This window comes from Atractosteus spatula, chromosome 6 (assembly GCF_055471065.1).
Source record: "Atractosteus spatula isolate fAtrSpa1 chromosome 6, fAtrSpa1.hap1, whole genome shotgun sequence".
Lineage (NCBI taxonomy): Eukaryota > Metazoa > Chordata > Actinopteri > Semionotiformes > Lepisosteidae > Atractosteus > Atractosteus spatula.
Genome location: NC_142711.1, coordinates 37,796,516 through 37,820,338, shown reverse-complemented (window position 1 = coordinate 37,820,338; position 23,823 = coordinate 37,796,516). Strand labels below are relative to the sequence as shown.

The 23,823-nt window shown below is 39.6% G+C and overlaps 1 protein-coding gene across 1 annotated transcript; it reads right to left on the bottom strand.

Moving 5' to 3' along the window:
• Positions 1-1,352: 1,352 nt before the first annotated feature.
• Positions 1,353-22,250, bottom strand: klhl18 (kelch-like family member 18). Its single transcript, XM_088919757.1, has 10 exons — positions 22,116-22,250; positions 15,740-15,870; positions 13,601-13,741; positions 12,915-13,113; positions 10,104-10,264; positions 8,989-9,125; positions 7,461-7,683; positions 6,220-6,324; positions 5,473-5,584; positions 1,353-4,663 (listed from the first exon to the last, which is right to left on the bottom strand). The coding sequence occupies exons 1-10, from the start codon at positions 22,248-22,250 to the stop codon at positions 4,277-4,279; spliced, it is 1,731 nt and encodes a 576-aa protein (XP_088775883.1). The 3' UTR covers positions 1,353-4,276.
• Between the last annotated feature and the right edge of the window lie 1,573 nt (positions 22,251-23,823).

The following is a 23,823-nucleotide window of genomic DNA, read 5'->3' as shown; positions in this document are numbered from 1 at the left end:
GGTGTGTGCCCTGTGATGGGACTGGCGTCCTGTCCAGGGTGTATCCTGACTTACCAGGATAGGCTCCAGCTCTCTAGCGACCCTGAATTGGATGAAGCAGTTCGAAAATGGGGCTGGCATGGTGGCACAGTGGGTTCAGTGGGTCCATGCTATCTGCTTGGAGTTTGTATGATCTCCCAGCGTTTACATGGGATTTCTTCAGGTGCTCCACTGTGAAAAGACATACTGGTGGAATAATGGGCTTCTGGAAAAACTGGCTCTGGTGTGAGTGTGTTGGACTGGCATCTTGTCCAGGGTGTATCCTGCCTTGTGCCCCTTGCATGCCAGGCTCCAGCTTCGCCGCAACCCTGTGTTGGATAAAGCAGTTAAGATAATGGATGGGTAGACCACTTTCCAAGGTTTTTGGTTACTAGCTACTGTTTGAGAATGGAGTCCATGCTGTTTTGAATCTGATTTGTTTATACAACTTGTTGGATCTTCATAAGGTAGACTTCATATAGTGTACATCACTCTGGAAAGGTATGCTTGTGTGAAGACCCCTACTACCACAGGACTTAGTGCTATTTTGTAAATAAACTGAGAAAAATGCAACAAATGCTAATGGTTACAATTTTCATTTTGTGTTTCTAAAGCCAGTCAGCATTAAGTATTTTTCTGTAATTGTGCAATTATACTTCTAATTTTAAGCCAATAAAACAAGAATTATAAAATTCACCATCCTTAGTTCTGTGACCAGTGGTATTGGAGTTTTTTCCTCTCTTCAAGATGATAAAAAACCTTCTGATTTGGAAAATATGGTTTATGTAAGCTTACATGGCATCCTGGCCCACTATTTGTCAACCCTGCTAAGTGGAACTACAACATTTCCCTTTACCAGATACACAGTACAGTATGTGTTTTGACCTTTTGGCCTTTATTAGCAATCAATTCAACTGATCAGCAAACTAAGAAAGCATGGCAGTTGGAACAAATTGAAAATGGCAAAATTGTTTATCAGAAACTGTTTTATCAGAAAGAAGGGTAGATGGTTCTGTGAATCTTTTGGGACTGGCTAGGGGGCCATGCTTAAAAAAGGACTAGCATGTGACATGAAACAGGACATCAGTTTAGAGAGCATCTTTATAGCAAATAAACTAGTTCAGATGCTGGTCTTAAAAATATAATGAAATATTAGGCAAAAAGAAAGAGATTAAAAACATTATGGTGATACATACTGGCCCAACATTTCTCCATAATTTCAACCCAATAACTACAGTATGTGGGATAAGACATGACAGCCAGACAATGGAGAAGAGCTGGAGGAATGGAGTGAATTGAAAAACTGATGATACAATCCAGTAGAGAGGAAGCTGTTTTGATCATTTATTTGCTTTCTGGTATTATGCCAAATCTTACAGGTTAGAAAGCACATACAAGTTAGAATGTAAATACATTGGTTACTTTTGTTACGATCTTTGTTTTCAGTAAAGCACTACAGCAGTGTGGCTCAGATTTACAAGTGAATTATTTCTACAACAGAAAGTTGGTGATTTGGAACCATTCACTGAAATAAGTGCTTGAATGCCAAACTTTTTTTTGGTTTAATTTTCAGCAATCACCTTTGTACAATCCTGTCTCCAGGAGGTAGGTGCAGGCCACAGGACTGGGGGAAGCAGATACATGATAAACCAGTTAAATAACATCCATAGTAAGAATATGATAATAATACATTATTACAAGATGATGATAATTCAAAACCATTTTGTACAACAGAAAATAAATAAAGAAATATGAGGTACAGTACCAAAAACTAGAAGAGTAAAAATTAGGAATCATAGTAAATTAAAATAAATCATTAACAATATTAGTATGAGTAATTATCATAATAGCGCATAATACATGTATAGATTGAAACAACAATGCTAATCATAACAATTTTAAGAACTTCACAGTAGTTATTTTCTCATTAGAATTCCATTGTGTGCAGTGCCCTGTTCCACAAAATCACTGTTCTTTCAATATTCAGTCAATACATAACCCATAACACGTTAGGACACATTGTCTCTTAAATAACGCAGCAGAAATTTTACAGAAACGTATTTATCTTCGTGAATTTTCACTTAGTTCCCATTAACCCATTGATTTTGCTTATATTTTTTATATATCAGGGAGACAACCCCTGCAACAGTTGGGCACTAAGTTCACAGAGAAATTGACAGCTTTTCCACTACCACAAACAGATGTGAGGCAATTCAGAAGACATGGTCATATAATAATAGCACTTTACAGGTAATGGGGTCTCCCCTCCACCACCAGCAATGTGCAGCATCCACCTGGATGATGTGACAGCAGCCATAGTGCGCCAGAACGCTCACCACACATCAGCCATCAGTGGGGAGGAGAGCAGAGTAATGAAGCCAATTCATAGAGGAGGATTATTAGGAGGCCATGATTGGTAAAGGTCAATGGGAAATTTGGCCAGGATGCCAGGGTTACACCCCTACTCTTTTTGAGAAACGCCCTGGGATTTTTAAAGACCATAGAGAGTCAGGACCTCGGTTTTACGTCTCATCCAAAGGATGGTGCCTGTTTACAGTATAGTGTCCCCATTAGGATAACCCATTAGGATGCATTAGGACCCATGTGGACCGCAGGGTGAGCACCCCCTGCTGGCCCCACTAACACCTCTTCCAGCAGCAACCTTAGTTTTTCCTAGGAGGTCTCCCATCTAGGTACTGGCCAGGCTTACACCTGCTTAGCTTCAGTGGGTTGCCAGATGTGAGTTGCAGGGTGATATGGCTGCTGGACACTTGAGATTGGACTTAATATGTTTTGCACCATGCCTTGCTCCATTTACAATCAGCTTTAATTGCAAAGTAACTGCAGATGAATGACACACTTCAAAAATTAATGTCATGTTAGCAGACGTCAGTCCTGAAAAGTAATTTTTTACATTAATTTAAATAGGAACTGTCAATAATATATTTACCCTTTTAGACCCAGCAATTTAAGTATTACACTGCAAACACTGAGGCAGTCTGAACAGAGACAAAGCTTTACATACTTGCACCTTTATCATCAATGCATCTACATCTTTTTGTACTGAGTCTGAAGCAACAACAAGGCTTCTGTGTCAGCAGCAAGACAAATGCAAAAGGACAGGATTCATCGCCACAGAATGAACAGCAGATCCTTCAGATGATTCCATCCCATTCAAATATAGCAGCTCATCATTTGCAGGTTTAGTCCAATGGGATCACAATTGGACAATAATGGATATGAACAAGGACATGGCAGACTATAACTCATTCTGAACTGTCAGTGGAGGCCTTTACACCATGAACGGATTGAAACTCAACTTAAAATCAAGGGGTCATTTGTTTGAAGAGCTGTAAATATTCTAAAAAAAACACTACTTGTGTAAATGAACTGCACTGTTCAATTACAAGAAGAGCATAGCAAGTGTACAGATTTCAATTTTCTCTAATCATAGGTTTCCTTATAACTGGTCAGTCACTCATTTAGAATGAAATGCTTACTAAAGAACTGTCACTGAATAGGAGACAGAGATTTGATTGCCCTTGTTACATGTACTTTATACACAGAAAATATTTGCCCATGCTGAATGAATGGAAGATGGAAATGAGCAGTTTCAAGGCTACAAAACAATTCAAGCACCTTGTAAGATAAATAAAAAGATTAAAATCCATCTAACAAGGGAATTTTAACTCTTTTTTTTTACACAAAGTAAGGATGTGGAAAAAAACAGGAAGGTTTTAGCTCATTATTAATACACTTGAACATCCTAAATCAGGTCAGTTTGGCCATGATCCATCTTTCTCCTTGAGAGGAGTGTCTCGTTTTCACCTTCAGGCTCTCCAACAAAGAATGAACTCAACACCTCTGGTTCATAGCCACTTGTAAAGAGGCTTTGTGCCAGTGATCTCTGTCATCGCCCAGCAGTTATCTGGAGTGAAGTATTGGAGGACAAACAAACTGAAAGACCTACAATTCCCAGATCACGGTCCAAACTCCGTCCCCTCTCCCACCCCACAGCGGAGGAGGATGGACGAGGAGTTGTGCTTTGTGCCATCCTCAGTGTCTGTTTTGTGTTGCATCGTTTCCCAACACACACCTTTGAGTCTGCGAACTCCAAGAAAAACAAAAAGGAAAACCTTACTAAATGCTCCATTGTTCCTCTTCCCCCTCTCCTCTCCAAAAAACACAACTGGTTGTGGAATTATCTTTTTGGAAGTCGCTTCACCTGTTACTAAAAGAGTGGGTAATTGAACAGGGGCTAGGCAGGCAGAAGTGGCACACAGCCTACCCCTACACCCCCCTCATGGCATACCATGGGTGCCATGAAGGTCCAGCGGTTGGTTTCAGGGTCATACATCTCCACAGAGTTCAAATTGGACTGACCATCGTAGCCGCCCACTGCGTACAGCCGCCCACAGTTCGCCACCAATGAGACCCTGCTCCGTCGTGTGTTCATGGCCACCAGATGGCTCCACTGGTCTGCAATTGAGCTGTACACCTCTGCAACACTAAGGAACCCTGAGCCGTCATACCCCCCAGCAACATAGAGCTTGCTACCGAGAGCTGCTGCGCCGTGGCGACACCTCTTATTCATCATCCCTGACACCGGGTGCCAGGAGGCTGTGTGCTGGTTGTAGTATTCCACCTACAGGCAACAAAAGGGAATTATGAGGAGGAGTTAGACTGAGACAGAGACAATCTGTCTACTGTTTTATCTTACTTTCATTTGGCTATCTTAACTTTTTCAAAATAGAAACTCCCGAACATCACAAGATTTTCTATCAACCTCCTTTATCTAAGCTTTACCAAGGATTTCACTACATTTTCCAAAAGGTCAGGGATGAGAACCACAAGAAATGGGGATAGTAATCGGCAAGGTTAAATTTAGGGTTACAAATAGTACTACAGATACAGCTAGTTAAGGGTAGACTTAAGGTGAGTGTTTAAAACGAGGTTTAGAGTAAAAATTAGGATTAAGATAAGCACTAGCCCCTAACCCAGTCACAGTCCAATATCTAAAATAAGCCTAGCTTGTGTATTAATCTTAAACCTAACTTTAAGCTAAAGTAAAAAGCTGAGAGGTTAAACTAATAGGCTGAGAGGTTACCGTTTGGGTTAGTTTTGCTGCTAAGACTTTGGTTTGTGTTGCGGCTAGGATTAATGTTAGGTACAGTAATGTTTGTGGTAAAAGCTAGGGTTAGAGTTACGTTACAAGCCAATGGTTAAGCTAGTTAGGGTTAGGTCTAGCCTCAGTATTAGGTGCAGGGTTACCATGTATGGTTGGAAATAAAGCTAGAAGTAAATATGATGTTATGGAGGGGTTAAAACTAGTTTTTAATAGCATTAAAGGGGAACTATAATGCATCGAGTAAATAGCATTAAGCGGAGCTCTACATGCTTGTTGAACACCTGTGGTTCTGCTGCAGAAGACCAACTCTTCAGAGTAATACTAACCGAGTTGAAGATCTGCAGGCCGTCATGTCCCCCAGAGACGAAGATCCGGCCCTCAAACACTGTGACCCCTGCTGCACTACGACTAGCGTTCATGGGGGTCGCCATTGTCCACCTGCAGGCACAAAATGGTATGGTGATGGTAAATTAGAATCTGTTGTTATGTGATTAGAAAAGATGTTAACTTTAGTGTGACAGTAAATGGCTCACACATTCCTGACCTACCCTAACTACTATTTGATCCTCTGATCATCTATCAGATCAGGAATGATGACATGTTGTCCTCTAGGTTGTATCCAATATTTCACCTGTATGGTGATGATCAGAACTCCACAATTTAAAACAAGTTGTATGACACCAATACCTACACCTAGGAGACACAGATGACAGCAACATAGGGGCACTTAACTCATTAATCTGAATTTAACAGATTACACATAGGAGTAATGGTGCTATCATATTAAACACAATACTTTTCAGTCATGTGACTACCCTGTCATATGACTTACTTCTGTTTTTACATAAAAGAATTAGAGATACTACTTCTTAAAATTGTTAATTATACACAAATGTCTATTTTGTCATTCTATGTGCATTTATAACTATTATCATTAAAAAATAAAACTAAGATCCATAGCTTCAGTATGATTGTGAGGTACGTGCTGCCAGTTATACTTAAACAAGAGAACAGGAATAAAAAAAAGTAAAAAGTTAAAAAAACATAAGGGTAATGACATGGAATGTCCATACTTGTCTGCCTCTGGAGAGTAGCACTCAACGGAGTTGAGGGAAGATTTGCCATCGTAGCCTCCACATACATAGATCTGCCCATCCACTACCACTGTGCCCATCGCGCTGGGGAGAGAGGGGAGAGCAGGATGGGACAGCTGATGCAAACTGCACACTATTATAGTGTAGGAATGTTCCCTCACACAGCACTACACTGCTACCAGTCACCATGGTAATGAAAGCCAGACAATTATTGAAACCATCAGACCACTATTAAGCCATTCCCTGTGGGTATTTATGTCCAGCAGTTACAACATCCCTTACTCAGTCACTGAGTCATTTCTCAAGTCTAAATATAAAATAATTTAGACATCTCTGATTACCTGAAACTATCTTACATGTTCAACAATATAAGAACCCATCTAATATCAGGAAATTACTGGTACAAACTGATTGCATTAATTCACGGATTTGCTAGTCTAGTTTTTTGTTTCTGTTTACCTGTTTCTGCGCTTAGTTCTGCACTCAAAAACACTTTCCTTCATGTGTAATGTTCCAGTTCGTTCAGCACAGAGCCTGCTCTCTTATATCTGTCTGAACAGCCCTTGAAAGGTGTTCAGTTTATGACGCAGAGACACAAATGGGAATGATAATGTATTAAACACTATCACAGTTAGCTGTTATTTCCTTCTGCGGAGTTCCAATTGCTTCCATCTCAGCTAACTCACTTAAACATGCAATTTCTGAAACACATTAACTGGTACAGATCTGATGGTGATAACAAATCCTCTTAAACTTTTTTAAGAAGTGAAAGCAAATTTTAAAAATAGACCTTAAAAAGAAATCTGAACTAAATTAACCAGTTATTAATAACCAAAGCTATTTAACAAAAGCAGGATAAATACTTTTTGTACCTCAAGGGATTCTTCAAATAACATTTCAGTGTTTTATGTTTTTATCAAACAAGTGCTACAGCACATCTATAGTCAGCCACTTTCCAAAAATGCTTCTGCATCTTTTGCTTTTCACAGACATGGCTCTGCTGTTTCAAAGAAAGATCTGTAAAAGTGAAATATTAAACAGTTTTCCTTCGCCCTCAGCAAAACAGAACTGCAGTAAATTCTTATCTGTTTCCCCGTATTGGTATAGAGTGGTTGGTTTGTTCTGTATTCCTGGTTTGATGAACACCTGGGAGGATTTCAGAAGCCTCAGTTTACAGTCTAGAATTTTACCTCTCGTCTCACATTCTCACTTGCCCTTACCTGCGCTTGCTGTTCATGCTGGCCACCTGTGTCCAGATGTCGGTCTCTGGGTTGTACACCTCTACCGTGCTGAGCCGGGATTGCCCATCATACCCTCCGATCGCGTAGAGAAGCCCGTTCATCACAGCCACGCCCACCCGGCTGCGTGCGGTCGTCATTGGCTGACATCGCTCCCAGCAGTTGCCAATGGGGTCAAACATTTCCACCACGTTCAGGGAGTCACCTGCATAGAAATTTGCTGCTTCTCTTAGTACACAAAAAGCCAAAATCTGATCAAGAATCTGGGTCTACAACTGTACTGCTAGGTCACTGTAAAACACAAGTCTCAGTCTTCACTGCAGTTTTGAAAACCTCATTCTAAATAATGATATAATTCTGTGATATTATGTTGCATTCTTCATCCACAAGAATCCAAAAATTCTTTGCGTGTGAGAAGGAGCGCACTATTGCCACTTCTAAAGTGCAACACCCATGAGGGGGATACATATAATGCTTATAAGTCTACACACACTTTTCCAAAGTAACACATTATGTGGCCTTATACCGTCTGAAATAAAAAAACATTAAATGAGAATTTATTTTACTTTTATTTACACATTTTAACACACAACCTCTAAGTGAAACAAGTGTTCAAACATTCTGAAAAGTAATTACAAATGAAAACCAAGAAAAATAAGCTGGAAAAGTATACAGACCCCTTAATCCTGAAGCTTTCACGAATCTTTTGCAGCATTGTGTAACAGGCTTATTCTGTACCTTGCAGTTTATTAGCAGTTTACTACAGATTTAGTTTAGTTATCTGAGAACTTACTATGTTCCATTATATATATATATGGAGTGCTATGACTAACTTTAAAGGAGCTGTGCATGTTTTTTATCGCTTGGTTTAGTCATTGCTTTTCATATCTTAGAAGCTGAGCTCTGGTATAACATCATTAGCTGGTCCAGCTAGTGATCTTAACAGCTCACCAACTTTAAAATATTTTTTGTATACATTTACTGTTAACAATTACTTAAAAAGGAGTGTAATGGTGAATTAAAATGGTTAGCATTGCTGCCTCGCAGTGCTGGGGCTGGGTTCAATTCCTGACCCGGGGTGCGTGGAGATTTGTATGTTCTCCTCATGTTTGTGTGGGTTTTCCTGGGGTGCTCTGGTTTCCTCCCACAATCCAAAGACACACTGGCTTCTGAGAAAACTGGCCCAGGAGTGATTGTGTGTCTGTGTTTGCCCTGTCTAGGCTGTATCCTGCCATGTGCCGGTTGTTTGTCAGGGTAGGATCAGGCTCCCTCACAACTCTCAGTTGAATAAAGCAATTACAAAACGGATGTATGAAACAACACCAATTTGACACCAATGTTGCAGAGTCAAACAGTTACAAGATCTTGCCAGACCAATGCTTTTCAGCATGTCACTGGGTCAATTAATATTAATCAATGTGCACAGAAAGACCAGCTGCAGCTGGATGTAAATGTAGTCTGTATCTACAGTGCATGCCGAGGTTGAAGGTGGACTAGCAAGGCAAGGTACCTGCAGAGTTGAGTCCCCCCACTGCATAGATGAGCCCTGCGATGGTGGTGCAGCAGCGCTGGCGAGTTTTGAAGGCTGGGAGGTGTGGTCTTCGCTCAGGCATCAGATGATAGTCCTTTGCTTCATCAACCAGATCCCTGACAGGATAACAGGATGCAAGGCTCAGAGAGGTACACATAGTGACTCTGCAACAGCCTAACACTACAACACACGCTTTCACCACAGACAGCCCGACACCGAAACACGCTTTCACCACAGACACCCGACACAGAAACATTCACCACAGACAGCATGACAGAACACACACTGACACACGCTGACACACGCTTTCACCACAGTCAGCCTGACACCGAAACACACACTTACACACGCTTTCACCACAGTCAGCCTGACACCGAAACACACACTGACACACGCTTGCACCACAGACAACCGACACCCACACACACACTGACACACGCTTGCACCACAGTTATCCTGTGTACAGAAAAGGTAAGAACAGGGGTTCCCCATCCCCCGGAGCCTACACTCCTGCTGTTTTGTGTGCCTGTCAAGGTCTCAGTTCCACAGTTGAACCATTCATTGACTTAATAATAGGACTGATTTAAATACTTTGACTTTTAAACATGTTAGAGGCTGCCTTTTTAATACTGCAGTTCATAAATAAAATAAAATCTCAAACATTGTTGTAAAAAAATCTTGCAAATCAAGCAACTTGTTAATTCAGTTAAGGCTTCATTTAGGTAATTGATCTTGGCTTCAATGAAGAGCATCAGGTGTGCAAACCCCTGTATTAGAGAACAGTTTGAAACACACACCATGCTATAGAAGGTAAGGCAAGCCACTATTCCATTTTGGGTTTTGAAGATGGGGAGACATTTCTTAGGTTAAATGGCAAAATAATTTGGGCAAGAGTTTCTGCTGCAGTTTTGTTACGGTCATGCATATGGAGATATGTACCTTGCTAATGAATTATCAGACTTGCTGCATAGTTAAAAGGAAAAAATAATATTAAGTGTATCACCTTAAGATTCTGGATCAGAATTTTTCTGAACTGTCTATCTAATCGCTCACAGGCTGACAGTTCCTGTAATTACCCTGCTGCCCCACCTCACCTGCACTTGTGGCTGCAGCGCACCAGCTCGTCCTGCTGCACCCGGTCTGACAGGAACTGTGGCCGGCAAAGCGGGAGCCGGGTTTTGGACAGGAGCTCAGGCAGCTGTGACACTCTCTCCTCGCGCTGGTGTCGCACCCAGGCCAATACCGCCTCAAACACCTGGTATGACAGCAGGAGGTCAGCACTGGGCCGCTGGCCAATTTACTTACACCTTGTAACACACAAACTTCAAGGGAAAAACATTCTGAAAAGTAATTACAAATGAAAACCAAGGAAAATGGGTCAGAAAAGTGTAGATTCCCCTTAATCCTGAAGCTTTCATGCTGCAGTTGCTGCATTGAGTTACAGGCTTATTCTATACCTTACAGTTTGTTAGTGTTTTACTAAAGGCTGAGTTTGGTTATCTGGTTATCTTGAAAAAATCCATTCCATATAATGGAGTGCTATGACTAACTGTAAGGGAGCTGTGCAGTAATGTTTTATAATCTTGCTTGGTTTAGTCATTTAGTCATTTAGTCATTTTTAACTATATCTTAAAAGTTGAACTCTGGTGTTACATCATAAGCTGGTCCAGCCAGTGATCTTAACAGCTCATCAACTTTAAAATTGCTTTTTATACATTTACTGTTAACAATTACTAAAAAAGGGGTGTAATGGTGGAGCAGTGATTAGCATTGAAACATGGCATGAAACCTGGGTTCAATTCCAGACCTGGGGTGTGTGGAGATTTTATGTTCTCCTCATGTTTGTGCGGGCTTTCTCGGGGGGATCTGGCCTCTTCCCACCGTCCAAAGACATATTGGGTTTTGGGAAAACTGGCCATAGAGTCAGTGTGTGTCTGTATGTCTGCCCTCACACACAGCTCAGAGCACTGTCAAGGTCTCATCTTTTACATCCTCCAGACAACAAGGGCAAGCAACAAAAAGACAAAGAAATGTTAGGATACATAGTTGAAAGTGTGGAACTTAAAACAAGGGATGTTGTGTTAAAATTGTACAATGCACTAATCTTGCCTCTTTTATAATATTGTGTACAATATTGGTCTGCATGTTATAGAATATTGCAATAAAAAGATATTGCTGCTCTGGAATCAGTCCAGAAAATAGCAACAAGATACTGTACATTCCAGGACATAAGGGAATGTCCCACACTGACAGGCCAAAGAAACTCAACCTTTTTAGAGAAGATTACGAGGGGACATGATTCAAGTATATGTATATCCTGAAAGCCAAGTGAGTTTCTTCAGAATGAACAATGAAACACAAAGAAAGGAACAGAAATGGAAACTACATTAAATACTTTAAAACTGAGAACAGGAGGCACTACTGTAACTACCAAATAGGATAGAAAAATAAAGGGCCTCAACTCATTTGTAACTGTCCTTCGGTTCGGTCAGTCAATGTTACAGAGATTTTTGGATGCATTTTATAGTTTATTCGGTCAGGTTGGACAGTTTGTGCAATGTATACTTGTTGTTCCACGATATTCACCAAATTGTTCTCCAGCTGTTTCCGTTTTCAGTCTCACGCTGTAATGCAGACTGTGCATGGGTGGTGAGGTAAAATCTTTTAATTGCTTCAGCTCACCAATCAATTTCTTGGGAATAAGGAATTGCAACAGTTCAAGCTAAAACACTGATTTCAGGTTTTCAATAAAGATGGAATGGATTTCATGGAGTTCTCCTGCAGGACTGGAAAACAACCAAGGCTAATTCAGGAATAGGTACTAGAATCATGAAGCGTTGCATGGAAGCTCATGTTTACACAAAGGCTGTGGAAGTATGAAACAAGCTACCCAGCCATGTTGTCAAAGCTGATGCTCTGTCTTCTTTAAACAATGTCAGATTATTAATAATGTTACAGCTATAGGCGACTAGAAAGTGTCTCTAAGAGTCTAGATAAACTGTGCAGCACCTGGCAGTGCAAACATTTTCAACTTTAAAGCAGAGGGGGTGTTTGCTGAGATACAGTATAAGGGGTCCAGAGTCTGTGATCAAAGCAATCATAAAGTTTACCTTAGTTAATTAAGTTCTGGGTAGATGACTGAATGCCCATCAACAGTCCAGAAAGACATCATATAAGATCAGATCAAGAGAGAAAAAGAGACCACAAGAGAGAGTGGAAACAGGAGGACACAGAGAAAAAAGCATGTGCCAGACGAGAGGTCCTTGTTCGAGATCCACAAAGACCAGATTGGAGCTAAATATTTGAACCTTGTTAAGAGATCTTGATATTCTTTAACTTGGAGTTTCTAAATGAAAAGTCCCTCAGTTTAAAACAGCCTGTTCTGCTTAGTGAATACATTTACAACAGGAAGAGAGGCTCTCATTCATTTTGTGGCATTCAGGTTTGCAGAGAGAGATTAATCGTAGGTTGTAATCTTTTTAGTTTAGAAGGCAGCTTATCTCTTCTTTTGGCCTCCGTAGGCATGATTCAATAGTTAAATACTTGGCATCAGTCTGGGGTTTTCCAGGGTGGTCCACACTTGTCTCTCTTTGGTTATGAGATAACCCTTAATGGGCTAACATTTCTCAGCCAAAGCAGGAGCTCTGTTACATTAAAATGTGCACTGGTGAAAACAGAGCAATATACATATATTTACAGTGTATATATATATATTCAATTCAAGTGTTTTGCTTGACAATTTCATTAATGTCCACCATGATATACAAGGCTGAGCTGCCTGATGTGGTTTTGCTGGTGGCAGCCAATGTTAGTATGGCAGGGTTCTGCATGTACCAAAGTAAAGGAATGAGTGTATGTCCTCCTCCTTCTTGAAACTTTCCCAGTCCAGCAGCAGAACGACTGACCTGCTCCTCTTCCTTCACATTGAGCTCGTCTCGGCTCACCAGCTCCAGCACCTCCTCCGCTCCCAGCACGAGGAACTCCTCGGACATGGACACCTCCACGAAGTGCTGATGGATGAAGCTGTTGGCAGCATCGTACAGCGTGGTGCACATCATCGTCTCCGCAAACTGCCGCACACCCAGGCAGTTCTTCGGGTGCAGTCTGGAAAGAGAAGGTTGCAAGTAGGGAGTGGTAGTTCAGGGGGTGTGTAGGAGTTGGGGGTTTGCGAAGAGATGAGTGGGGGAGGTTGTGAGGGGTTGACAGATATAATAAGAAAGGGAAGAGTGAGATTGGGGGTTAGACAGAGATTAGGTTTATTTGCAGAGTGGAAAATGAGGGGGTTCAAGAGGAAGTGGTGGGCAGGGCAGAAAAATAAGATGTGTTAATCAGGTATAAGGCAACAACAACTGAAAACAATTTCAAAATAATGTAGAAGAGCAACTTTTTAGTAACATGGCTCAGCTGGAACAAGAACAGGAGCACCTTGTGCATACTGGCAAGCACTGCTACAGATTAAGGTTTGGAAGTCAGTGTGTGAGGTGTGTAACTGCAAGAGAGAAAGGGTGTGGCACAGTATGAGTGAGAGGTGACTTATGATGCTGTGGGGTGAGGTATGGAAAGGCATGTTCTCTCCTGAGTGGAAGCTCACCTTTCTCTCAAGAAAGAGCAGCAGGCATCCTTGACATTCTGAAGCTGCAGGAAGCTGGCCCCAATGAGCAGAGACTGGACATTCTGCTGATCTATTGCCACATGACCATTATAGGCAAAGTTTATTAGGGCTTCCAGAGCACTGTGAGAGACAGAGAAAGAGGGGGAAGAGGGGAAACATCACAGCAAAGTTCACAGTTTTTCAAATTACTCTACTCTTCCTATTTAATAGAGCTATTCATGTTTTTGTGTCATACTATTTCACAAGACGTATAATGAACTACCCTGATGTTCCATATAAATTTTTATTGGAGGGCTCAAAAACCAAGATTGTCCAATCCTGGTCCTGGAAGCTTGGTCTCCAGGTTTTTTAGGATGTCTTTAAAGCAACAGCAACAGAGCCCAGTGAAGGTGTTAAAGTGGACCCAGTAAACAAGTAACCTGCTGGTTCAGTTCATTAAGAGCCAGGTTGGAATTAAAACCTGCAGAAACACCAACTCCCTAGGACCAGGACTGGAAACCCCCTAGTTTAAAGAGGATCACCAGTCTCATTGCTGAGTTACTATAAAAATAGTTTTTTCAGACCATGTAAGAAACTTCAGCACAATCATCACTGAGGTGAAAAAATAGGCAGCTGTGGTTGCTGTATGGACTCTGGAGTGTGGGGGATACAGTGTCACATTCCTGAGGCAGATAAGACAGTGAAACCAGACCCCTCACACAGAGCACTAAAGTAACTCCTTTACTCAGGCCACACATGAGAGAACATATTTGGATTTTAAAAAATTGTTTCAAAATATTACTATGAAGCTGTGTCCAATATAAAAAATGCTAGTTTTTGTGTTTTTTAAATGAGAGCAGCTGCATGATTATTTCCATGACTGACTCAGAAGTCCTATGGCTCTATGGGTGGTATAAAGCGAGACTGGCCTGGACTTGTGAAGAATTTTTTGCTCGAAGTGGGAACACTTTAGCACTAAAATAATTCTTAACAGAAAATAATTTATTAACAGAAGTATGGTTTAGTGTAGCATTTCTCAATAAGGCTTTGTAACACATATTCATAGTTATTAATATATTAATATTAAATTATTATATAATGAATGGTTATATAATGGATAATGACTATTAATATATTAAGATAATGCATAAAAAAGTCCATGACTATAGTAATGTCTTGGATCCCATTTATAAAGTCTACAATCATGATGCTTTCATTCCGGGAGTCCAGTCAACTTGATCTGTTAATAACAGATTTAGTCACTGACCTAATTTGTGTAAAGAGTTCATATACTGTACACATATCAATATAATATCACATATATTTTGGTTTGATTTGATCTTTAATCACAATTTGCATTCTGAAGAAAAAATTTTAATGACTACTACAAGTAAAAGTGAACCTGTCATTTCAGAGGTTGTATACAGAAGGACCAAACCTCCTCATCAAAAGCCTCCCATTGTATTGATTATTTTTTATAAGGACCTGAATTCACTGCAAAGGAATGAATGCATACAGCATGCCATTAACATATTTTAGGTTTTGATTTTTATTTTGCTGTTCTTGCAGACATTTAACTTTTCTCTCATTAAAGGGTTAGGTTTGAGCATTTAAGTTTTGATACAAACATTTACATTTTTTTAAAAGGGATATTTCATTTGAAATTCAACATGGGATATCACTGGAAGAGAGTGAATAGTTTAGCAAGGTGCTGTATTTATGATCTCAGAACACATCTCTAAATATTGCATTAAATTAGCATGAAAATCAGCCCCACCCTCTGGGAACATGTTAGAGAAGCTTGTTTAGGTCTATACTCAGTAAAACAGGAGACTGATCCATCAAAACACAAAACCAATATATTAATTTCAATGCTTCATAAGTATAGAATTGTATTTTAGTTCTGTATTTTATTAATTTCACACTGTGGTCTGTACAAAGACCAAGAAGATAACAAGGCCCTCCTGTTGTCTCACACACAACAGCCTCTACTGCTTGTGAAACTCACAGTGTCTCAGACTACTGTGCAATAGCAGATCTTACTGTATGTCCCTGTACTAACTGAATGTTCTTCTCCTGAGTGGATATGAACCTGGGACCTGTGTGCGTGAAGGGAGGAGTTGGCAGTGCCAGCCCTACCTGGGGTCCATGCCCTGCATCGCAATCTCATCCTGCTTGCATTCCATCATGTCATTGGTGAACATGGCGTGGAAGTAGGGGATGGAGGCGGCCAGTACAATCCTGTGAGCACTGAACTTGTTATCCCCAACCTGAACATAGAGGGAAAGACAGAGAACGTGAGTGTCAGTCCAGGAGCATTATTTGTGTCCTAGCTTTGGACAAAAGGACATAAAGCCCTGCATTAAGCAAACTGCATTTCTGTGATACAGTATGTCCCATTTCTTAATGTAATGATGTTCTTGGTCAGTATGACACATATTTGGTGTTTGCTCTGTATTTGCAGCTTGTATTGCAAGTCCTGCTGTTACAGATGTTAGGCTAGACTACAGCTGTGTGTCATGTACTATGGTCAGAGTGCTTCCATCTGTGGACAATACACTTCAGAACACTTTTTTAAAAAGGCAGCACTTAGAATGCTCTACACTTATAACATGATCCATCCATCTATCCATTTTCTAACCTCTTCATCCAATTTAGGGTCGCAGGGGAGCTTGAGCCTATCCTGGGTACGCAACAATTTTTTTTAACACTGCCTATTCTGTTTAATTATATTCTGTGGATCTAACAGCAGTACACCAGGCTTAAACAGTTTAATATGTCATATCTGCAGTGAGCCATGTATTCTACTTTGCTTTAGGAACTGACTGCAGACATGGGTTATAAATGAACACAAAATTAGGAGAAATTCAGTACTGGCACTGCAGAGAAAGGGATTATCTGGGGTTAATGTTATTCTGTTGTGCAAGAATGATCTCAAACCAAAATTTAAACCAAGAGGAGACCCAAAATTTACTATGGGAACCTGAATTAAAAAAAATCAACTGGCTTGGAAGACCTTGAAACTTTGAGTTCTGTTGACAGAGCATCTGCTTTAAAATTGGACCATCTCTGTCATGGCCTTCAGTCCAAACTGAATTAGGGCAAAGTACAACCATCATATTTTAACAGCAGTTCAATCTGCTTATCAAAAACAAGTGTAATAAAAAAAAGATCCCAACAGGTATTGTTCTACTTTGAATGTATGTAACGGGGGTTGGTTCAAAGGACTAAAAACTCTCAAGTACTGTATGACTTTACATTTGCATGATAAATGTATAAATAAAATGTATTTGAATAGTCAGATTATAATTGATCCAGTGCAACAGTCTGGCTAACTATTAACAGTTTTGCATAGGAAAGTAGCTTTACCTCCGAGATGAAGAGTCAATACAAGAAGCTTCATGATCAGAGATGCAGAGGAATGACAATATGCCAATAATCTCCTCTGAAATGTCAATTATACTGGCAAGGCCAGTGGTGAGCAGCTGTAGTGGAGCTAGTTTGGACACGGTGACGTCATTGCCCTCCCTGCGCACCTGGGCTGAGGGATGTCTCCTTTAGCTTATTCGGCTGGTTCCCTGTTGCGTTACGCCGGAGACCCACGTTCGCGCCCAGGTGTTGCTGGATGAATCAGCGGGGAGGAGCAGCAAGGGCATGAGTCCGCGCGGAAGTGCGATGGTCACACAACCAGTAAGAAAGCAGTTTGTGTGCAGTACATCCCCAGCCACAGAATTAACAAGAAATGACACAGTGGTGAGCATTGCAGTCTCACAGGGGTCCTGCTTTGATTCCAAACCTGGGGTGCTATCTGTGTGGAGTTTGTATGTTCTCCCCTTGTTCATGTGGGTTTCCTCCCACAGTCCATTGGTAGGTTAACTGGCTTCTGGAAAAATTGGCCCTGGGGTGAGTGTGCATGAGCGTGTGCATGTTTGTGTCTGTGTCTGCCTGCCCTATGATGGACTGGCACCCCATCCAGGGTGTTCCTGCCTTACACCTGCTGTTCCCCACCATTAGTAAAATACCTATTTTTTTGTAGAATATCTTCGGGAGAGCTTAGATTCTAATGCACAAAACAAACAACACCACTTTAAAATATGCCAATATCTTTAACACGGATATCAAAACACGCCTCCTATGTGAATAAAAACAGATCATGGTTTTCAGTATGAAACATGAGACACTCTCAGAATGAAAACATTGTAAAGCTTTGAACAAGTATGAGCATAACAACCATGGCAGCATCAGTGCATAAATTTGATCAGCCTCTAATCTAGATAAACCAGTGTTTCCAACCCCTGGTCCCACAGATACACTCTGCCTTCTCAGCTATTGCTCCAGCAGAGTTCCTAATCACAGGTAAATTGATTTCAGCTTTCTGATTGGGAAATATTTGTAAAATTGCCTTCAGCTCTTAGAAAGTCAAAAGGGATTTGGAATTTGTATCAGCTCTGTTCCAATTTCTAAGTTTCATAACTGCCCTCATTCGGGTGTTGCCAAAAATGTAACATATTAGACATATGCCAAAGGAAACAGACTCTCATTGCTGTGTCATTCCCACCTGCGTCTGTTCATCATCAATTCAGCTAGTAAGAGCTCATAGTAAAAAATATTGGAATGCAGGTTGAAAGTTTAAAGTTGTTCATGCTGAAGTTGTTGGAAAATATAGCCTTAACATAGAAACAAGTTAAATAAAAGTCTAAACAAGAAAGCAGATCAATTAAGTCATCAAACAGCAGCAGAGATTTAGAGCTAAATTGGAATGAAAACTCGCAAAGAGACTTCATTGCTCATTGCTATAGCAAGGCATGATTTTATATTTCACTTTTCATGCATTAGGCTAATTCAAAACATTTTTTTATAATGGATGCTTATATACAGTAGATTTTTAATAATCTCATTTTGGCAATTGTAATTCAGGTGACAACGAACACTCAATACACAGCATTATTCTGAAATCACACAACATCAGCACTCTCTAATCTTAAGGATCAGTTAGCAAACCTGCTCACTAAAATGTAAATAATATTCTACTGATATAAGAGACCACTGATTTTGTTAGAATTGCATTTGCATTGTGCATCCTGCAGATACACGATCATGACCTGTGTGGGCTTCTTTTTTGAGCTTCTAGTTATTTCAGACTGAAAGAATTTGAGGAATGAAAATGTGTATTTTTTAAGATGGAGGAGGAGTACAGAAAAGAGGATAGTGTATAGGACAAAGACCAAATAACAACAACAATGGACATGAGATTCTTATCTCATTTGAAACTGAAACATTATTACTTACTTTTCAGTCTTAGACAGCACAGGCTAAAGATGAAGTGATTTTAAGAGTGCTGCTTATGTCTCTGCAGACACCCTTCTCTATAGCAAACGTGCATATTTATGACATATTTAAGTCAAAACTGCACACCAGGGAACAACAGCATTACGGGATATGCTAAACAGGGAAACTCAGATATTACAGTCCTTGAATGTTATACTAGATTAAATCATTCCTCAAAAACTGTCAACTAAAAACTTGTAAAACCTAAACTAAGTTGTCATGACTGCCCATGTTATAATTTCCAATTGGTTCCAGAACTCAAAATTACCCCCTCAAAAACCCAAACATCACTTTAATACAGCACAGAACAGTGCATAAGAATGAAAACTATAACATTGCTGGTTAATTATTTGAGTAACATCCTTAAAGTCATTAACCAAAGCACAAACAATAGGTAGAAAAACAATAAACTCTCCAGCCCATTTACAGTATGGAACAGTATTTACATTGGCAATTTTTTAAATAAAATGGTCAACAGTGATATTCTCTCTCTTGACATTTTGTCTTATGCAGCGTTGAAAAATCTGGAATCCTCTCCTGCATGGTTACTGCAGCGCAGTAAATACAGTATACTTGTGCTGAAATCCCAAGGAGACCTAATGAATAGGTAGGTAAAGATATTCAAATAGAAGGAACTAAAATAGTGACTCCATACAATACAGACTGCTTATGTGAATCTTGTATTTCAAACTGCAGCCAAGGACTTTATAAAGATCCTAGATACAGTACCCTCCAAGGACACTGAAACTTGTACTTTTTTTTATTCATCTGTGAGCTGGCTTTACAGAGGATGCCATATCTCTCTCAACAGCGTCAGCCACCTGTATACACTGTATGAACTGTGATTCCAGAAGGCATTTCAACCTTGTTTAATCCAGAAAAATTTAAACCAAAAATAAATGGTATAAATTAAAAATTCTTGTCTATTTAAAAAAAAGGAATTAAATTAAATATTATTCATAAATTATAAATTATATTTAAATAAATAAGTTGTATAATACATTTTAAAACATTTGAAAGTAAAAACCAGAGGAATTTTTTCTTTGAAACCTCTTTGGCAACTGGGAATGAGAGCATATGACATTTGCTCTGTATTTGCACTTCAGTACAGTGGGTCAGTACCCACAGCTCGGAAGGGCAGACTGGTCCATACAAGCAGAAGGACCTACCGCTTTCGCTTCGTGTACAGCTCCTGGCATTTAAGACTGGATTTTAAAATGATAATTCAAAATTTACACACAAAGCATGGAGAGAAGGAACTCTCATGACTTATATCACTGGCTGCAGAGATTCTAGGAGGAGGGAAATTAGGTTGCTCAAGTAGCATGTATTAGAAAAGGCTTAAGTGCAGCAGCCTGATGGTCAGTAGTTAGTTGTGAATGTAGACCAAGCTTTGTGAGAAAGAGGATTGCTTCTGCCTGGTCTTTAAGAAGCAGGAGCCAAGACCACTGACGTATTCAGTGTCCATTTACAAACATAATAACACAAAAGTGCATTTAGCTTGGACAAGATAGCAAAGGCTCTCGCCAACTTAACAAGCTCAGGCTAATTGGAGCACTGCTGTTTCAGCACATCGCTGCTCTTGCTGTAGTAATCGGGATAAAAAGAGAATGCTAACACAGACGTCAGGCGACGCAAGTCGCTTCTATCTGGACGCCTGGTAACCTGTGAAGCACCCTAAGAGGTAAACATGACATTACAAAACACTTTCACTGACTGCAAGGCCCCTGCAAGGCTATAGCTCGTGCAGCTTCAGTGCTCTTTACAGAGTGTGGATAACAGTACACCTCTAACAACTGTCATGGCGAAGGCTAGGCTCGGCCCTGCAGGCCTGCTAACTAGTGCAAGAAAGAATTGGCAAGTATTACCCACTCCCCCCTACAACACTTCGCACCATAGTTTACTCTGTCTCTACAGTGCTCAGCTGCACAAGACTTGCGGGGAGGGAACACACAGGGCCTTGTGCTGCCAGGTGTAGGGTATGATCCCCTCTTCACCACCAGTAACTGACCTGTTGTTCAAGCCCACTAATGGTGCTTCACGTCTTTTAACAATGATGAACTAACAATATGGTGCAGAATTTAATGACAGAAATAAAATATTTCCACTGACAAAGACACAGCTATTTCAAAATCTGGGGAGATGTTTAAGTCCTACTAATACATTATTTTAAATTGCTGCCTTCAGTGTATTTCAATCCCACAGCAAAAATATTTATAAAACTGACGGATAAACCTTAGAGTTCCTTAATGTTTTTTTTCCTATCACATGTTTACTGGATTTTATTTTACTTAATATACATTTAGATAATAGGAGTTATAACAGGAGCTACTTATACAACTACAGTAGGATATTTTTAGATCTATGGGGATTTAACAGAATGCAGGTTCTGCTTTTTAAGATCGGCTGATTTTTGGGCTATCATTAATCTAATGAGTAAATGTCTTAGATACGTTTTTAATAAAATAACTTTACATAACAGTTGCACTGTAATCTGAACAGTATTTCCTTCGTATCTCTCAACAATGTGCAACATTTCCCTTTACCTTTCTTACATTTACCTACCATCTGGCGCACAATGGCCATTTTTGCAGTTTAATACAATTTAAATAGTAATTTTCCATAATTATGAAAATTATGTTTAGAATGAAATAATATTAATGGAAATAGTGAAATATTCTAAATTTACTTTTTTATTACAGTCCCAACCCTAGTAGGGTAGCAAAACCTCAGGTCAATGAATGTTTAGGGCTGTTAGATACCAGCGCTTTTCGTTTCAGAGATATTCGTAATGTATTTAATTCCTCTATTTGTGTTCACAAAGAAACAAATCAATCAGACAAAAAAACAGTAACAATGCAGGACATATTTGCAGCTGTAACAGCTGTTTCCCGGTTGGCTTTAACCACCCCGGTTATATTTACATTTTGGGGATCTCTTCCGGGCTTTCGTCTACAATGACAACCAATTAATTTAGCCTGTGTCCAACATGGAAAAGGGCATCTTAGTTTGGAACAAGGATGAAGAGCATCGGAGGCCCTTTTAAATCGAAGAATATAGGATAGAGACCCTCATCCACCCCAGCACCTCAACCAACACAACACTCCCTCTTTAAAGGCAGTGGCAGCGAAAGGCACGGTGCCTCTCGGTGAACTTGCTGAACAACACGCGTCGGGTTGATTTGTACCTTGAGGGTGACGTCGCACAGTTTCCCCTGCCTCCGAATCTCTTCCATCACCGCGTAGCCCCGATTCGGAAGGTCGCTGACGGAGAAATGCATCAAATCATCCAGTTCCTCGAATATTAGATCTTCCATCTTCATTGAGAAAATAGAAACGACAGAAAAAAATCGGAAACGCGGATTGAGCCTGAGTAGCTGCCGTAGGGTTTAATATTACTGCTGTTCCGCGTCAGGGGTTGCGATATCATTGGGCAGTGCCGTTGAGACGGATTAAATGGTGGTTTGATTTGTCGTGGAGAGAATAATTTTAAAATTGGGATTAATTTTAGGGATTACATTGAACATTAGGAATCTAGATGGGCAATAAAAAATAGTATATGTACTTTTAAAATAAAAATCGAGTTTCCACACCAATTTAAAATACATTTAGAATGTTTACATGAAATCATTCTTATTTCATTTTCAAATTGGTTTTGTTATTAACGCTTACCATTCGAGTTGTCAAATTGTACCAAAAAATTTAAAAAGTTACCTTTTTGTGTTTGTCGCATTTCTGTACTTTGTCTTTTTCATTACTTGAAAGAGTATGTGGTGGGCTTGTACTATTTTCTACACTTTGATAGATTACTCTGCTAACAATTTATCTACATAATTTATGTATTTCATTTTTATGTGATTACAATAATATATTGTTTATAGTTATTATTTAATTTATACTAAAATGTTGATTTGGACAAATCAAGGCAATATCCCGTAAAAAAATAATAGTATTCATAATCCTTAGAGAGGTGGTTTCTCTGTTTTTGGTGGAACGGTTTATTAGGATCCTGTCACAAACTACAATAAACCTACAAAATAGAATACACAAGGGTTCTTACAATGAGGGGTATAGAAATCAGGCAAGTGTTAAAATTTATAGTTAAGTCCTTTTGACAATTCTGTATATAATTCTGTATATAAAGAATATATAACTTCTGTATACATGCAGCACCTAATACACAAATATGGAATATGAAATACCCGAATATAAATTTTGAAGTATGAATAGACCATACTAAAGGCGTCGCTGGTCAGCTTATAAAACTGATCCTTGTGGAGCCTTGTGGACACACACATTACAAATATAATGTGAAATTGTATAATATATATTTCTTTTGATATAATTCTCTGATATATGATACAATTATTGTATACATTACTTGCCGTAAAAGGACATGCCAATGATTTTCCGTACGGAAATAAGGTCATCCGCACGCATCCGGGCATGGTTTCCATGGTGATGATGTAAACATTGTCTGGGTGAATAATTGAGACTGGAGGATCTGTGGCGTTCAGACACGAGACTATTTCCGAATTAGCTGATTAATAACACAGGTATGTGGGATGCTAGTAATCAAATCGTTATTTTTGATAAGACGAAATGGCTTCTAAATTATAAATGTTATTTATCATTTTAACAATCCTGAACTGAAAATAAAATAGTTTCTGTTTTCACAACGCATAAATATTTTCAGCCTGAAATTATCCTGTACTTCTTCCTATAATGCTTTTACATTTTATCGTCTGACAACAGACACAATCTACACGTACTGTACTACATTGTAATTGATTACAAAGGTTCATTAACTATTACGACTGCTGTGAAGTGAATTACTTATAATCACAAAGAACAGCCTAATCAAGTAAAATAGCAAAGACATCACTGTTGTGCCCA

Excerpts from the sequence above, each read along its gene's own strand:
- klhl18 (XM_088919757.1), bottom strand. The coding sequence starts at position 22,250 with ATGAAGATGGAAGATCTAATATTCGAGGAACTGGATGATTTGATGCAT. Across the intron at positions 13,114-13,600 it reads TGCTCTTTCTTGAGAGAAAG|ACTGCACCCGAAGAACTGCC; the intron begins GTGAGCTTCCAC and ends TTCTCTTTCCAG. Across the intron at positions 6,325-7,460 it reads AGCATGAACAGCAAGCGCAG|CGCGATGGGCACAGTGGTAG; the intron begins GTAAGGGCAAGT and ends CTCTCTCCCCAG.